This window comes from Octopus bimaculoides, chromosome 6 (assembly GCF_046866305.1).
Source record: "Octopus bimaculoides isolate indiv1 chromosome 6, ASM4686630v1, whole genome shotgun sequence".
Taxonomy (NCBI): Eukaryota; Metazoa; Mollusca; class Cephalopoda; order Octopoda; family Octopodidae; genus Octopus; species Octopus bimaculoides.
In genome coordinates this window covers 111034056-111048183 of record NC_142933.1, presented here as the reverse complement: position 1 = coordinate 111048183, position 14128 = coordinate 111034056, and the positions used below count along the sequence as shown (strand labels likewise).

The following is a 14128-nucleotide window of genomic DNA, read 5'->3' as shown; positions in this document are numbered from 1 at the left end:
TAAGATAATGCTCAGCCACACAGTGAGAATGACACTCCAAAGGCTGGAGCAGTTTGAATGGGAAACAATGCCCCACACACCCCATTTGCCAGACATTGCCCCCATTTGATTATTATTTATTCCACAATCACAAAATCGTTTGGACGGAAAAAGTATGAATTTTGTAGATGAGGTCAGAACAGTACTGGAGGAGTATATTTTGTCATGGACAAGTAAATTTTGGAAAAGGGGCCTTGCAAATCTACTAGATAGATGGAAGAGCATTGTAGAAAATGAAGGAGAGTATATTTTAGATTTTTAAAAATTTATCTTCATTTTGAAAAATAAAAGTACAAAAAAACCCACATTATTTATGGTATGACCCAATAGTTTTGTATTAAGGAGAACTTCACTATCAATACTATTAGAGAGAACTACCGTTTGTTGCTAATTTTTGTATACAAGTTTGCTTATTGTAGATCTTGGTGGATTAGGGATTAGTTTATCCCTTACAGTGTTCTTTAATGAATGTTGTTCAGTTTAGACAAAAGAATTCGTTGGATTCTTGTCTGAAAGTTTGAGGTCCCTTAGATATTCCTCACTTCAATATATGACAAATTATAAACCTGGTTTTTCTTGTTAATCTGAAATCTCTTTGAAACTCAGGTGTAGAGTAGACATTATTGCGAATATCTTTCTGCTTAAAAATAAAATAAATATTCAAAGGATTTTCAGTGCCCATGGATTTTTTTTTCTTTCAAACCCACCAGGAGTGAAGTTCAACTTGAATTTTTAGAGAGAAGACCTGGCTGGGAGGGATGTATCCATTCATGTGAGGTCTCAGTATTCTGCCAGGCACTTATTCCCTATTTAGTCCTTGATAGCATCATTCCAGTTTTATCTTTGTTGCCCATGAAGCTGTTTTCTGTCCCTCTGATCACTGAGGATGCGGGCACACAACTTCTGGGTCCTGATAATATGACTAAAAAATTACAATTACTGCCATCTAACTGTGGTTACCAATATTTGATTTGCTCCAATCTTTAAGACTGAATTCCCTGTTCTACAGGCCAATCAACTGATCCACAGTGCTCCCTTGTAGCTTGTCATCTTAAATGCCATCTGTGGTCTGGTGTCAGCCACCTTTAGTCCATCCTTATCTTTAGGGTCCATGTTTAAAGAACATTAAAACTGCCAGGAGAAAATGATGAAAGCTTTAATGCATTTAAATCTTTTAGTTTCTTTTTTTTTTTAATATCAATAATTGTGCTTTTGAAATCATCTTTGTAATTGAAATATATTCTATACTTTTCACTATACCATTGTACTTTATTAATTGATATGCAGTTGATAAAATATACTTTTATGCACTTCTAAAGGTTGAACACAATCTAAAGTCTTGACTGTATTTCACTACTCAAATGTTGACAATGTAATAAAATAATAATAATATCATATATCTGACAATGTAATATATTACATATATGATAATGTAATCACAATATATTATTACATTCTTTAATATATTAATATTATTGATTTTTAATTTTTGTTTTACATTAATAGAAGATTTACCACCTCCAGTTGGAGTGGGTAGGTACCAACCTTCTGGTTGATTTGCATGCTGTTTTCACTTTATTCTCTTTTCAAGAGCTTTATATATAAAAATTCTTTGCAATTTAAATAGAAAATTCTTAATACTTTTGACAATCTTTGTAGCAATTCATAAATGGTTAATTTTGGATTTTTGTTTGAGGCATATTTTTTAGAAATTATTTCTGTTTGTAATATTTGCTACATGTGAGTTTACTTGCAAAATTGTGTTTGTGTGTGACTGCACATGCTTCAGCTTTCTTTCATACATCGTCTGGCACTCTTAGAAATATCCAACAACTTTGATAGATTCAGATAAATTTGTTATGACTACAAAAAGATGGATTAAATTGACTTTTCTATCACATTAAAACGAATCACTGTTAAGAATGAATATCATATACCCCAGATATGACTATCTGGTGACTACAGTGTGTTCCCTGTTAATACATACTCACTACAAATCTGCTCAATTTTAATTTTATTCAAATTCAAACTCACTTTGCCGTTTTAATAATTTACAGTATTGACCAGATCTCCAGATGCTGTTAAACACCGCTGGTCACAATGCACTTCCAATTCTGTCTTGATTGTGCCATTCTTTTCTATCTTGAACCATATTGCTTAACTAGATTGTCTTCTCACCATTGTGGTAGCCTTCCAGGTGGCTTTTTTTTGATCTCATGGATACCACTTAGCATCTGCACAGGTCCACCTTTTGTCTGGAAACCCTGCAACATGTCCTGCCCAGCGGAACTTGTGCTTTTGGTATTCTGCAATCACATTGTAATCTTTGCTCCAATTTTAAATTATCTCATTTTGAATATATTCTTGTAATGATATTCCTAGCATGGATATTCCTCCATGGCCCTTTGCATCATAGCCAATCGATGTTCTATCCTCTTTGTAGCAACCCATGTCTCACTTATGTATAATCAAATAAAATCATATTAAAAACCAAGGAACTTAAATTACTTTTAACAAATGTACTTCTTTTATTTTTAAGTTCCTTTATCTTGAAAATGAATTTTGGTATATTTCACCATTTTCTTATTTTAGGGACAGCTAGAGAGTATATCTCTTGTAGTTTACTTGTGATATTTATTGACTGACAGACCATTAGCAAAACATAATGAACTTGTTTTTATAGCCACAATAACTTTTCCAGTAGCATCAGAATATAATTGTAAAACATGAATTTTTAAAGAGGTGAATTTAATTAGACTTTGATGAAAAATAAAACATTACAGTATATACACATATATAAAGAGAACACAAATGAGGTTTTTATTTGTGTAGGCTTTTATTGATATATTCATAGATTACATCATAACATATAATACACCATCTTCAGGTAAAATTTTAGATAGGTAAGATGTCAAACAAATGATATAATACATCAACCATGTTGATGTGCTGAGATTCTATTGAATCCTATAACTAATTAACATTTATATATATAGCGAAGCAGTGCTGTACCCAATGAAGTGAATTCTGCCTGGACTGGTTAAATCTCTTTTATTATTAGTTATTCATTATTCTATATTTATTAGGAAGATTGAAGATAACTATCCTAGCTTTGCTTTGTCCAGAATTAACAAAGTGTGGTGTAAGTCTTTAATATAAATGTATATTATTATTATTATTCCATGCCATCTTTGTTGAATTCTGTCCTGTTTCTGTTCCAGTGGAAGAAGTGGTCAGTGATGTTGATGTTGATGTTGAGGGTAGGTAAACTAACTGCTAGATGATAGTTCTGATCATTTATTTTTGTATTTTTTATTGAAATGTAGGATGATATTATTTGTTAACATACCACATTATTTGGTCTCTCTGATAACTTGATTTCCTGTCTAGATGTTTCGATGAATTTGAACACATTTAGTAAAATGGTCGGATTTTTTTTTATTGGTTATATTAAATGTTGATTATATAAAATATTTGTTATAAAGCTGGTTATATTAAATGTTGTAACTTAACAGCAAAATGAAATACTCATCTGTTAAGATGTCAGCATTAATTGATTAGGATAATTTTTTGAAAGTTGAGATTTTTATTTAAATCTGAACACTTGAAGCAGATTTTCAACCCATTTCTATTGAAAACCTTAAATATTATTACATAAAAGGGATTTTGATTTTTTTTTTGAGAATACAACATTGCCACATAAGATTACTTTGTAAATATGCTTTAACTACATGTTTACTACAAAAACCTGTGGAAACACACATTTAGATGTGTACATAATTTCTTATGTTGAAGACTTTATATTCTGTAATGTATATTCATAAATTAAGTGGATTATAAACTCATTGTTTCAATGAAATCCTTTTCTACAGATTACAATATACTTTTCTAATTTCCTGGTTGCTGTTAAAACTAGGCTCTTTTGTATGTGTCCGACATACAATCTGGAATGTCTGTTTTGGTATTGAATTGATTAGACTCATATGTATATTATGGTATTGATTCAAATCGATTATATTTATATCTTTGACTTTTATTTTACATGACTAGAAGATTTACCACCTCCAATCGATGTGGGTAGGTACCTCATAGTTGATTTGCATGTTTTGACATTTCTCTACATGATCTTTATTATTTTTTCTCTCTCAATATTTATATAACAAATATAGGTTAACTGTAAACACCCGTGTCTTCTGCATTACAATAGAATTTAGTGTTTTGAATGGGGAGTCTTTATAACTGTTCTTAGTCTATAAGAATTATCTATATATATAAAAATGAGAATGTCTGTCTGTCTGTCTGTCTGTCTGTCTGTCTGTCTGTCTGTCTGTGTGAATCCCTAAAACTCGAGAACTACGCAACCAATTTCATTCAAATTTTACAGATGCCTTACTTAGGGTTCCAGTTGTGTTTTAGTCAAAAAAAATTTTAACTTCTTGCAGAGTTCGAGCCCACAGCAACATAATATCTCCTCCACTATTTAAGTATTACGTGTCAAAAGTGAAACAAAAACACTCATGCCAAATACTTTCACTTTAAAAATGGAACTATTCTACAAACTGAAACAATCACATTTCGACACTGTAATGACAGATACTTTCAGAGAGAGAGAGAGAGAGAGATGTATACATATAGATGTATATGTACACGTTATTCTACAAACTGAAACAATCACATTTCCACACTGTAATGACAGATACTTTCAGAGAGAGGGAGAGGGAGAGGGAGGGAGAGGGAGGGAGAGAGACAGAGAGGGAGGGAGGGAGAGAGGGGGAGAGGGAGAGAGAGAGAGATGTATACATATAGATGTATATGTACACGTTATTCCACTAACTGAAACAATCACATTTCAATACTGTAATGGCAGGAAGTAAGATGGAGAGGAGGTTCTGCAAGGTTCCTCACAGGCAAAGAACACAGGTACAAGATTTTCTGGGCAGGGAACACTGACGGGGTCGGGGGCGTAGGAATACTTCTAGCGGAGAAATGGGTGGATAAGGTAATCGAGGTCGTTAGAGTAAGTGACAGAGTACTTAAGATCAGACTAGTGCTTCATCATAGATTAGCTACTGTCATCTCAGCCTATGCACCTCAACCTGGGCTACCAGATGGTCTGAAAGACCAATTCTATGACACCCTCTTGCAAACTACCTCGTCGACGAGTGACAGGGACCTTCTCTTTGTGGCTGGAGACTTCAACGGTCATGTCGGACGTCGTGCTGGGGGCTTCCATGGCATACATGGAGGCTATGGCTTCGGTTCCCGCAACGAGGAGGGAACCAGACTGCTGGAGTTCTGTGATGCAACCAATCTTATGGTCTGCAATACCAACTTCAGGAAACCTACCAGTCACCTAGTCACCTACCGCTCCGGCAGACACTCTAGCCAAATCGACTACATCCTCGCCAGAAATAGGGAAAGAGGGCGGCTTATAAATGCCAAAACCTACCCTGGCGAAGAATGTACCCCACAACATAGATTAGTAGTTAGCGACTTTGGGATCAAGGCAAAATGGGTGCCCAGAATTAGACAGGCTTGGAGAAGAAGGGTGTGGAAGCTTAAAGACCCTGCAAACGGACAGAGACTTAGAGACAAGTTACTTGAAGCATTTAACGAAATAGAAGGGGATATAGCATCATACAACGTGGAAGACAATTGGAGATTTCTGCGGGACAACCTGTTGAAAGCCACCGACCAGATTTGTGGGTGGTGTAAGGTCCCCTCCCAACCCAGAGTAACGTGGTGGTGGAACAAGGAGGTAGACAGGGCTATTAGACAAAAGAAACAAGCTTGGAAGGACTGGAAGAACGGTGGTAGCAGGGAATTGTACCAATGTGCCAGAAGGGAGGCTAGGCGACAGGTTTATTTAGCCAGAGGAGAAGCAGATAAGGAAAGATTTGCCAATGTTCTGCGCCGTGAGGACCAAAGACTCGAGGTATTTCGGGTTGCAAGACGGTGTAGGAGAGAGAATAGTGATGTTGTAGGAGAGAAATGTGTTCGCATGGATGATGGTACGCTTGCATTAAATGAGGATGCAAAGAAAGAGGTCTGGAGATGCCACTACGATAGATTGCTTAATAAAGAGAATGAATGGGAGAAAGAGAGCCTGCCTTATGTCGACCCAATAGAGGGACCAGCTATCCGAGTTGATAGTACCAGGGTAGATAAAGCAATTAAGAGTATGAAGACCGGGAAAGCCCCCGGCCCATCAGGAATCACTGCAGAGATGCTCAAAATATCTGGCAGTGTTGGCTATAGCCTAGTCACCCGTATTACGAACCAGGTGATACACGAAGGAGTCATACCCTATGACTGGTGTAGCAGCATCATAGTCAACTGCTACAAAGGTAAAGGGGACGCTTTAGATACAAATAATTACAGAGGCATCAAGCTGTTAGATCAGGTTATGAAAGTTACAGAGAGGGTCATAGCCCAACTAATTAGGGAGCGAATCAATTTAGATGAGATGCAGTTTGGGTTCGTGCCAGGTAAAAGCACTACTGATGCCTTATTTCTAGTGAGACAGTTGCAAGAGAAATACCTAGCCAAGGATAAACCTCTGTACCTGGCTTTCGTTGACATGGAGAAAGCCTTTGACAGGGTCCCCCGATCCCTTATCTGGTGGTCAATGAGGAAACTTGGGATAGAAGAATGGCTAGTGAGAGCTGTGCGAGCCATGTACAGAGATGCGGCCAGTAAGGTGAGGGTTGGAAATGAGTACAGCAATGAATTCCGGGTAGAGGTAGGGGTCCACCAAGGTTCCGTCCTCAGCCCCCTATTATTTACCATAGTCCTCCAGGCAATCACAGAGGAGTTCAAGACAGGTTGCCCCTGGGAGCTCCTCTATGCTGATGACCTTGCCCTAATTGCGGAGTCACTATCAGAACTAGAGGAGAAGTTTCAGGTGTGGAAGCAAGGTCTAGAATTGAAGGGCCTTAGAGTCAACCTAGCTAAAACCAAAATCCTAATAAGTAGGAAGGTAGATAAAACACAAACCCCTTCAGGTAGATGGCCCTGCTCAGTATGTAGAAAAGGAGTAGGTAGTAACTCTATGAGATGTACCCGGTGCAAGCTATGGACACATAAGAGGTGCAGCAACATCAAAGTCAGGTTAACTAGCAAGTTAGTTTTTGTTTGTGGCAGATGTTCAGGTGCAATAAAGACTGCAAACAAACAGGAAACAACTTCTATCTCATTCCAGGGTGAAAAACTAGAGGTAGTCGATAGCTTCCGCTATCTGGGCGACCAAGTTAGTAGTGGGGGTGGGTGCGCTGAAAGTGTAGCTGCTAGAATAAGAATAGCCTGGGCAAAGTTTAGAGAGCTCTTACCCCTGCTGGCGACAAAGGGACTCTCACTCAGAGTAAAAGGCAGACTGTATGACGCATGCGTACGAACAACCATGCTACATGGCAGTGAAACATGGGCTGTAACTGCTGAGGACATACGTAAGCTCGCAAGGAATGAAGCCAGTATGCTCCGTTGGATGTGTAATGTCAATGTGAATACCCGTCAGAGTGTAAGTATCTTGAGAGAAAAGCTGAACATTAGAAGCATCAGTTGTGGCGTGCAAGAGAGACGATTGCGCTGGTATGGACATGTGGTGAGAATGGAGGAGGATAGCTGCGTGAAAAAGTGCCACACCCTAACAGTTGAGGGAACCCGTGGAAGAGGTAGGCCCAGGAAGACCTGGGCTGAGGTGGTGAGGCAAGACCTTCGTACATTGGGCCTCACCGAGGCGATGACTACTGACCGAGACCTTTGGAAATGTGCTGTGCGTGAGAAGACCCGGCAAGCCAAGTAAGATCGTTGCCAGTGCCCCTGGACTGGTTCTTGTGTGGGTGGCACATGAGATGCACCATTTTGAGCGTGGCCATTGCCAGTACCGCCTGACTGGCTCCTGTAGGATTTTCGAGCGAGATCGTTGCCAGTGCCCCTGGACTGGCTTGTGCGGGTGGCACATAAAAGACACCATTTCGAGCGTGGCCGTTTTCGTGCGGGTGACACGTAAAAGCACCCACTACACTCTCTGAGTGGTTGGCGTTAGGAAGGGCATCCAGCTGTAGAAACTCTGCCAAATCAGACTGGAGCCTGGTGTTGCCATCCGGTTTCACCAGTCCTCAGTCAAATCGTCCAACCCATGCTAGCATGGAAAGCGGACGTTAAACGATGATGATGATGATACTTTCAGAGAGAGAGAAAGAGATGTATATGTACACGTATATGCATAGATATATATATATATATATATATAGATCTATATGCATACATGTATATGTATACACATGTGTAGATGTGTATATATATATATAGATGTACATGTAATATGTACATATATATACATATATATACATGCATACAGATATCTATACATATATACACCCATCACACACAAACACACACATTAGTCATTTGTTTTCTTATCCAAAACTACGTCAAAAGTACTGAACGGATCTTTATGAAATTTGGAAATTATGTTCTATGTATAACGGCCATAACTCCCATGAAAATTCATATATTTTTGATGTTGATGAAATTTTAACCCGAACATAACGGATGAGCATTATTTGTAATTCAATGGTACAACAGTGTAAGACTACCCTTTCAGATATACTTTCATTGTGATTTCTGCAATGGGGTGCATAAATTGTCAAGTAAATGAGACGCATCTTTGCCTCCACTGATTCACTTGCAAAGTGTTGAGTAAAATTATTTCGTTGCAGACATCCTTTGGGTCTTTTTATTATCACTACGACACACATAGTCCCCAGTTGGTAACATTGATTTCAAGGCCCTCCTAGATGAGAGACTGGCATTCCACTTAATGTCTATGTTCCATGCTGGCATGGATTGGAGAGTTATTAATGTAGAAATATGGTATCGTAGCTACTAACAGTTGAGGGTTGCGTAGTCTAGACAGCGTTTTTAGATTTCATTATTCTCTTTAACCCGGGCAAAGCCGGGTATTTCTGCTAGTCTCAAATAAAACTTTGATTAGTATTTAAGATTTTCTGTTTGTAAATTGTTTTGTAAGTAACATTAAGACAGCTTATTAGTTTTATGACGAGTTTTACCTAAAAAAAACCTTTTCGATTTAAGGCCTATTATATTCGTCAGCACTTGACTCAGCTTGTGATTTCTCAATTCAAAATATATATTGTAGTTTTCTGAAAGAATATCCACTGGTCACCTTGCACACTCCCAGAGGATAAAACAATACATTTGAAGAGGAATTAAAAATTTTTTTTTTTTCTCTAAATATTGTATGCAATTATAAACAACAAAGAATGAATATATATATATATAGTCTAGATAGAGCTATGTTCAAGTTTAGTCAGTTATGTATAGTTTGGAATGGTAGCATTCCTAAATCTATGACTCTTTAAACATTTCCATACCTTCTCTGTTTTGTCATCTGAATGAAAGGTTCCTGGTAGTGGCGTGTTGTTTCCACAGTTTGCGATAGGCTTCAATGGATTCTGGGAATACTGCTTAGAAGTGACAAAACAGCAAATGTCAGCTTATAATTGAAAGGTTTGCCCCTGGTGGTGTTCATAGTTTGTGTATGCCATCTTTAAGAATTGATTTTAGATTTATATTTTACTTCATAATGATCTGTACTCCTAGGGGATGGTGGCTCCATGAATTCTGCCCCTAGGCCCTTATTTGTAGTATTCCTAAACAGAACTTCATCATTTACAGCAGATGTGTCAATGATATATTTATATAGAGAGAAATATGGAAGAACAGGGTTATAGTCTTTTAAGTTGACCTTGAAAATAATTCCATTCTTAAATTTACAATCACACACAGGTCTAGCATAACAGCACTCTCTTTTGGGAAATAAGTGTAGGATAAGGAATGACACATAAAAGACTTCAGTATACACCAAAATCATAAATGCCTTTACATACCTGCTGAAAGTGATCGTCCCCACCCATAAATAAATGACTGCAACCATTGATGACACACAGCACTGGAGTAAGACTGTCGACCTGTGGAGTGAAACAAACATTGAATTGGTGACTTCACTCATGTTTGTGCTACAGTAAAATACATTCAAAAGATTCTGTAAAGTGGTAGGTGTTAAAAAAAACATCCATACACAGAAATTGTGCTCAAAATGGATTGTGCAAAATAACTGTAAATAACTCAGACTGTGACAACCAGTCCAATCCATGCCAGCATGGAAAGCAGACAGATGATGATGATGGTGATAAAGAAATGTTACAAGTGAAACAAACATTAATTAATAATGGATGCCTTGAAGAGATTAGTAGATTATTCTATAGATTAATATATATTAGTTGACCATACAACACATTCACCTACATTGATACAACCAATAGAGCACTCAGTAAAAAACAAAAACCAACACATATATAGCTTATGTAGTATACTACTACCACACACACACACACACACACACACACACTAGAAGAACCAAGTGCACCTGAGTTACAGAGTGGATGAATATGTCTTAAAACAGAACATGTATCATACCTCCCCATAAACTCACTGTCAGAGTAAATTACAAAAATACTGGAATGAAAATCTTTCTGGTCAACATGAAACTAAAGATTTGCAGAACAGACGACCAGTGCAATATAGGAATTTCAGTGTAAACATGTGAGTTGTAAACTTCATTACATCAACTGTTGTGTCAGACTTAACAGGAATGGCACTTTCTCATTGGTTGATCCTGCATTTACAACTAGAACCCAATGCAACACAATACATGAAACAGAAGAAAAAAAAACATTTGCTGCTGGCTGGCATCACCATTCTATAGAGATTAACTGTGGAAGGTTTTACTAATAAAAAACAGCTTTAAAAAAAGTCCCCTCCCAAATTAGCTTACAGATAGAGCACACATAGAGTATTGTTCTTTGGTGCATTAATGTTTCAAGGCTTTCTCAGTTATATAGTAGCTATGGGAGCAGCCCAAGTTTTAATGCAACTGGAGCTCACCTTATTTTTAATGTTATAATATCTACAGTTTATGGGGAAATGTTAATTTATAAAATTTATGAAACTTTTGGCATCATTAGATTAATATTTAAACTATAGGTTGGATTATACTATATAGTTTCTTTCCTACCGAGTTTATGATTATTTGTGTTGTTGAGTCCTATCTTTGGAGGCACTCTCTTTTAATGCATTATTATAATAATGAGCAGCATAGTTAAGATTTCATGTCAGGAAATAAACTGATATTTTCTTGTTAATGTTACTAGTGACATTTTTAAGAATTATTGTGCATTGAAAATGTACAAAATCCTATCAATTCACAAATCTCAGTTCAATCCTCTGGTCCCTTAGTTACATCAACCAAAATATTAGCAAAGATTTCTTATTGATCACATCAATGCTTGAATCATCAGTTAGAATAAAATCTCGGCTAAACTCTAAATTTTTCTGAAGAAAAGATTTCTTTATAGATAGTTAGGACCTACAAATAGAACTGTGTAAATGTATAATGTGGCCTATCTATTTTATTGTATCATGTCCTTTTGTTGAAGTTTCTTTTGAGCAATCATTTTGGAAGATGTTTAAGGCACAAACTGTGTGAAATATTTCTTCTATTTTTTCTTTGGTGATAATTATTCAACTAATAATCACCTTGCAAAGTTTTATAAAATCTATGGATTTCTGTTGAGCAGAAAGCTTTTATTATGAGAATAAACTCTAAACAAGATTTTAAATATGGTATGAAATTTAGTTAATTGTTTTTTTTTTTAAATTTGTTTTTTAGATAAAATTTAATAAAAGTTTAATTTGTCAAAGAAATCAAACTTTATTCTATAGTTGTTGGTGAGGGGATTGAAGATTATAAAGTTTTGTTAGTCCAAAATTAAGCTAGAAATATTGCTGTGGTGTAAAGACTAATAAGTCTTTGACATAAATGTGTATTATTCCATTGTATCTTTGTTTGAATTCCATCGTGTTTCTGTTCCAGTGGAAGAAGTCAGTGATATTGATGTTGATGGTAGGTAACTAGTTATTCCTGATTCTCTTTCTTCACCATTTTTATTCAAAGTATGCCACATTAGTTATTTGATATCTCTGATAATTTTTAAAATCTCTTTAGAAATCGAAGTTTTTCTAAGGCAAACTCTTGTTACATGAGATTCCAGCATATTGTTGCCATTTATTCCAATTTAACTTTTTAATAAAAGATCAGAACTGTCAAGATTAGATTAGTTTTGTATAACCACAGGAAACATTCATAGCTTTTCATTGCCATTCTAATAATGCAAGCATTGTTGATATATATATATATATATATATATATATATATATATATATATATATATATATATATTAGTGCGTGTATGTGTATGTACAGCTGCTTTTAAGTGATTTAACCTGGTGAATATTTTTGTGTGGATAACCAAGGTCCTGTGTCTAATTCAATACTCAAATGCTGATTGTGTAATAATATTATACATTCTTTAAAATATCAGTGTTATTTACTAATTTTTATTTTTTGTTTCACATTAATAGAAGATTTACCACCTCCAGTTGGAGTGGGTAGGTACCAACCTTCTGGTTGATTTGCATGTTATTTCAACACTGCTCTCTCTCTCTCGTTTATTAAATTTGCAGAGGTTTCATATAGAGAAATTGATATTTAACATTTTTTTATGGAAAAGTTTTAGTACCTTCAAATATCTTTATAATTGTTCACAGCAATCACTGTTCATAAACAGTTCATTTTGGGTAATATCTGTTTGTAGTATAAGTTATTAATATTCAAAATTAAATATTACTATTTGTTTCTGTTGAGTATGATGTCTGACTGGAGAAAAACCAAAAAAAGAGGCCCTATTAACTGTTTTCTATTGTAAATGTGACCATTGTGGTACAATCTTAAAGGATTCTTTCATTAGGATTATAGAACTTTGTCTTCAAAAAAGTTATAAAATGTAGAGAATCTCCCTTCATTTCTGTTGCATAAATGGATGAAATTATTGGGAATGATTGCCAAACATTTACTTTGTTCAAAAACTAATCTAGAAATATTTTTGTGGTTTGATACTAATCAGCTGTGTTCAGAAATTTGTTCATTTATCCATTTATTGACGCATCTCCTGTTTTTGTTCCAGTTGAAGAAGTGGTCAGTGATATTGATCCCGATGGTAGGTAACTGGATGTTATCTGATAATCTTGTATGTTTTAATTAATGTATGGTGATTTTTTTTGTTCCCCCACTTAAATCTCAATTATTTCCTGTCGTTGATGTAATTGTGATAATATCTTACTTCTAATCTCTATCATTTATTACAAACAACCTCATTCATAATTTTGAACTTTACCATATTTACCTTCTGTAGCAAAGTCCTTTTTTTAAACCTCATTGGTCTTGTAGCTCCACCAAGTTCTTTCTTTTACCAAATTTTTCTGTAAGTATGCACATGAAACAAAACTTGGTTTTGATACTGCACTGAAAGTTCTTCTAGAATAATCTAACACAATTGCCTTTAGATGTTAAATTCACTACAACTTTATTTCCAACTGCTATGGTATTTGTTCTTGTGATCCAATTTTACAATTACCATATTTATTCTTGCTGCCAAGTTTTACAGTAGCTTTTTTTTAAACCTTGTATCTCAGTGTTTTCTTTTATGGTAAAATTTGAAGGTAACTATAATAGTACAACTATATTGATGCTATTTTAAGGGTTATATCGTTTTACTTCCAGTAGAATTTCTGACTGTAATAAATTGTCTTGAAGGAAAACGATAAGCACTTTCGAGAGAGGTTTATGAATTTAGTGTTTGAGAGTTTCTCTTTGTATGTGTGCGTGAGAGGAATGGGTCTATTCTTTCATTTCCTTTAATTAACTCTGTTAAGTTATTTACTAAATGTTTGAACAAACTGCTACTTGAAGAATATAAATTCTCCAAGAATCTGACAAAACTTAGATTCTCTGAGAATGCTTTAAATAGATATTTCTTTTTCACTGACCTACTTCTGAAAGCTTGTCATTCATAACTGGTTTATAGAAGTATTTGGAAAGAAATGTCATTATTCAGACTGACTTTCAATAGATAGGAAAAAAAAAAAACAGGTTTGATGGCTTCACTGG

General features: G+C 35.5%; 1 protein-coding gene across 50 annotated transcripts in view; it reads left to right on the top strand.

Annotated features, from left to right (window-relative positions):
• The window catches only part of LOC106873546 (uncharacterized), a 174516-nt gene that overhangs the window by 120308 nt on the left and 40080 nt on the right, over positions 1 to 14128 (top strand). For 29 of the 50 annotated variants that reach the window (XM_089353197.1, XM_089353186.1, XM_089353184.1 and 26 more), the window contains 6 exons: positions 1546 to 1572; positions 3261 to 3299; positions 4090 to 4116; positions 11996 to 12025; positions 12544 to 12570; positions 13146 to 13178. In XM_089353197.1, coding sequence (XP_089209323.1) covers positions 1546 to 1572; positions 3261 to 3299; positions 4090 to 4116; positions 11996 to 12025; positions 12544 to 12570; positions 13146 to 13178 — 183 coding nt within the window. The remainder of the gene's footprint in view (positions 1 to 1545; positions 1573 to 3260; positions 3300 to 4089; positions 4117 to 11995; positions 12026 to 12543; positions 12571 to 13145; positions 13179 to 14128) is intronic. The other 21 variants (XM_089353213.1, XM_089353207.1, XM_089353210.1 and 18 more) reach the window with 4 other exon arrangements.